Here is a 4,516-nt window from a genome sequence, read left to right as displayed (position 1 = left end):
AATTGCACCCTTCTTATGCTGAGACAATAAAGGGTCACCACTGGACAGTGGTTTTTAAAAACAGTTTTAAATTTTCTTTAAATGCTCTCTGCTGCTTACAGCAGTCTGTTAAACCTCTGAAAATAACATTTCATCCCTTACTGGGTTTGCCCTTTTCCATTTGGAAACCACTGATTTTTTTTCTCACTTGAGCCAAGATTAATGTGGCTTTTTTTCCTTTGATAACAAACTCAACATATCCAGCACCTGTCCAGCCAAAATAACAGTATCTGTGGATCTGTACCACTGACTGGTGTTGACCATACTCTGGGAATTAGGCCAGCTAGATGCCAGGTACTAGAGAACCTGCAATGATATATATAAGACATCTCAGTCTTTTTGTAGGCTCTATAAAAACAACAATAGGAATTGTTTGGTCTTAAAAAGAGTCCATGGTGAAAGGGCTGACAGTTTAGTTTAGCTTTTAGAATACAAAGGACTTCATCCAACAGATCAAAATGATTTTGGTCTGGGCCACTTGTGGAGTTTGTACAAACTTGGACTGGCCCCCTCTGTATCTGCTACGGATTGTCCCTTTTGTTAACAATAGGGAAGGAAAAACAAAAGAAATAGAGAATAAAAATAGGAATAAGAAAAACAATATGGATACCATATTCTCCTCAGCTAGGCTTTGACAGCAGGTCTTGTGGGGACAGAAAGTTAAGACTGACTTCAGACACTACTTGCATTCTCTCTACATTGTTACCTAATTTCAACGTGTCCCCCCGCTCCCCCTTCTCCAACCCATACAGATATCCCCCACCACATCCCCTCCTTCCCAGTTTCTTTCCTCCCTGCCCTTGCCCCCAGGAAAAGCCAATAATACCTACAAATATTTTTTATTTTCATAAACGTCATGCAGCTTTAAAACGTGAGGATGTTCTATCAACTTCAGGATGGCTATTTCCCGCTCCACCTGGAAAAAAAGAGAGAAATAAGGACGGTTAAAAGCCATGCCTCAGTTTGCATTAGACATCATCACATATTCTACCTCTCTGATCTCCTTTATGTACAATGGAGCAAACAGGACAGAAGCAGTTTTAAGACTTAAAAATACTTAGCATTATACAGGACTGTGCCATATATTAAGTAATTCATCCTCAGAATCCCCTTCCCTATAAAGGCAGGTAAATGATAATATTGTCCTGCTATCACAGAGAGGTAGAGGGATAAGTGTTCAGTCTAACGGAGGGAATAAATCATAGAATGTATCTGATCACAGCCAGATGCTCACATAATGCCTCTCAAACTATAGAAGGTCAAAACCATAATCTAGACTCCCACTGATTTCAGGAGGCATTGGTCTTACTATGTTTGACACAGTACATTCACAGCGTAAGAGAGTTTGTGCCCCAAAGAGTTTATAATCTAACCAGGCAGGAAAATGGGTAGGAGACAGGAGCTATTATTGGTTTACACATGCTAAATGGAGACACAGACAGAGTAAGGGACACACACAACACATAAAAGTTCAATAACAGAGCCAGGAATTGAACCCAGCTTTCTGGAGACCCAGTCTTATTCTGGGTTAAAAAATTCAAGACCCAGACTATCCTTCCTCTCAAACCTTGTCCAAAATATGGTTACTTGTAAGGGCTTATCTTCAAAGCAGAGTTAACCTGAATTATAACTTGGGTGTTGCTCTTGACCTGAATCCTAGCTGCACACAAGAACCTTAACTCCAGAATGGCAGTGCGTTTAATTCAAGTTCCCTGGCCTGTCAGGCTATAGCTGGAATTAGTGAAACTCTTCACACTCTAATATAGTATCTTTGCACCTTGAGTGCTGTTTTGCAATGCAGCCTCTTTCACGTGATCTAAGCAAACAAAAGAAAAGTTAATATAAACCGCTGGTGAGTGCAGTTGATTGGCAGTAACTATGCAGTGAAAACACAGCCCCAAGCTCTGCAAACTCAGGTAGATAGGTCCCAGATCAGTTTACAGAAGTCCAACAAGGCAGGATTACCCCCTCATCCCAGAGCAGCAAGGAGAGGAGTTCACTTGAACGTTCCCCTCAGCTCCAAATAATTGCCTACCTTCTAGCTATCATCCTTGCAATCACAACATTAGCACACTGCAATGCCAAGTCAGAGCCTAAACCCACTAGTAAGTAGGCAGTCCTTCAGGAGCTTTTTCCAGTACAGCTTTATTTCTTGGTGTTCTTTAATTTGCAGAGGTACTTTCCTCTACCAGACCTACAGCATAGAATAACTGCCTCGAAAAGACTGTCTCCCAGAACACTCACTGCCACAGGAAGGGCCTCAGGTCTTCTTGCTCAGTGAGTGAAACCAGTGAAAGCTGCTTTAACCTCATAAATACCTTTGGCCTTCCTCTTCCACTCAGGTTGGAAGAAAGGGTGTACAGCTACACAGTTTTGTTCTTATTCTTTCAAGTTGCTATTGTCAATGTTTTATTTTTTCAAGTGGTTTGCTCTTTTCAGACTGAGAAGCAATCTCACGGATTTACTTTCCCACCTGTTGTCTCAGGAGGTATTGATTTCATAGCTGGGTTGGGGGGAATGCATCAGGAGGTGGGACAGGTAGATGGAGAAGGTGTGGTGAAATCAGTGGCATTCTACTAGAAGGACTGTGCGTATAAGCATACACCTACAGGTTTCCCTCGCTTTATGATGTACATGCATTCCCGGAAAATGGCGCATAACTCGAATTCCCATAAGGGGAACCCACTTTACAATGTAACAAATAGGGATACGTTCCAAGACCTTGACTGTACTGACCCCCAGACCCATTTCTATCGCTTTTACAAGAAAATGTTGGTACACACAAGCACAGGGTGGTGGTGAATGTTACCATAACGGGGATGGCAACTACAGACACACGTGTTGCAGACAACAAGCGAGGAGCACAGATCCGCACAGGAGATTATATTTGGTGCGCGTCACTCCTACAATGTACTGCACAAAGCAGCTGACTTCGGGCTTCCAGCACACTGATTGCATAAGAGTGAATTTACCTTGCATATAACGAATTTTTGGTATAAAAAGGGTCATCGCATAAGAGTGAATTCACACATACAGAACCCGCATAAAGCGAGGGAAACCTGTACTGCTGTAATTCCCATAGGAGTCTCCTATGAATGAGACATGCATTGCCTGATGGTGATAACTGTGAAGGCAACATCTACCTATCACCATCACTAAATAGGGCGCAATTCATGCAGCCAGAAATCAGCACTGTGCGGCTTTCGTCTTTCCAATGGCTCCATAAAAATGGGATTTACTGCACCTCACCATGCTGCCCCTTTCCCTCAAAAGACCCCACTGTCCTTTATCTCACAAGAGAGTTGGCAGTATTCGAAGGGTTCTGATCAAGTGCTTGCCCTGACAAGGTTGTGTTTGCTGCATAGGAACAAAATAATAATAATTAAAAAAAAAAACTTGAGACTCATTCGTATTCAGGAAAATTTCCCTGGAATCAATTCCCCTTTCTGTCTCTCAGCCAGCACCTTGGAGAAAGGAACTGCCCAAGTGCAGTGCAGCTTGCCAAAATGATAGTGACGGGCCACTATTGGGATGCAAAACTCTTCTAATGCTCTGTGGCAGCTCAGCCTATTTGCATTCATTCCCCCACTCTCCAAGGTCAGGTCCGACTGGGGAGGGAAGGGAAGACTGGGTGGGGGCTGTTATGCCTTGGTCAGTAACCAAACTGCTAGGCTATATGATGACTGACTGATGAACTTAAGCATATGTCCATTTGTCCATGAGAGTCCATCACTAATGTCACAAATTATTCCCTATTCTGTATTTTAGTTAGGGATATGGGCAGAGCAAGCATGGGATTTTTCTCTTGGTGGACACCCTTGAATCACTATGGTATATGAATAGGAATAGTCCTGACCAATCACATAGCAAGCATGTGTCCTGACTCTTTTGCCATGGCGGGATGGGGGTCAGAATACCACTGATGTAAAATACATCTGTCAGGTGCCAGGGCTCTCCCACAGGGCAGCCTTGTGTCCATTTGCTTGAATGATGAAGGCATTTGTCTGCACTACTGAAGTGAGAGGGTTCAGAATTGGGATCTGGCACAAACTCATGTTTAATGATAAATGGAGAGAATGGGGGCCAAAGGCATCCAAACATGTGTACTTAGCTGGCCAGAAGGGAGACAGTCATGCAGAAGAAAGAAGCGTCACAACCTGATGCAGCATTAAAGAAAGGAGAGGGGAAGGAAAGCTCAGTCGCATGAGATCTGTGACATCTCATATACCTTCAGAAGACTAAGCCAAATCATGGGACAATCTTTAGGATGAAAATAACTGTGCCACAGACTCGCCAAGTCATGCAGAGCTCGCAGCCAGGTGCTGTGCACACAAACTCAGCCTGAGTTTTCAGTGTATTCTGACCTCAGACCCCAGCACTGGGGGAATGAGCTCACCTAACCTTTTTGGTGTAAGCCTATACCCCAAATGCCAGCACCTCATGTACCAGCATAATAACCTTTCAGTACATGCATTTC

The 4,516-nt window shown here is 43.3% G+C and overlaps 1 protein-coding gene across 1 annotated transcript in view; it reads right to left on the bottom strand.

Moving 5' to 3' along the window:
• The window catches only part of BRSK2 (BR serine/threonine kinase 2), a 488,049-nt gene that overhangs the window by 151,530 nt on the left and 332,003 nt on the right, over positions 1-4,516 (bottom strand). Inside the window, exon 4 of the mRNA XM_025207893.1 lies at positions 870-955. Coding sequence (XP_025063678.1) covers positions 870-955 — 86 coding nt within the window. The remainder of the gene's footprint in view (positions 1-869; positions 956-4,516) is intronic.

Source organism: Alligator sinensis, unplaced genomic scaffold, assembly GCF_000455745.1.
Source record: "Alligator sinensis unplaced genomic scaffold, ASM45574v1 scaffold5_1, whole genome shotgun sequence".
Classification (NCBI taxonomy): Eukaryota; Metazoa; Chordata; order Crocodylia; family Alligatoridae; genus Alligator; species Alligator sinensis.
Note: the sequence above shows the minus strand (reverse complement) of the source record. Positions and strands in the feature narration are given on the sequence as shown.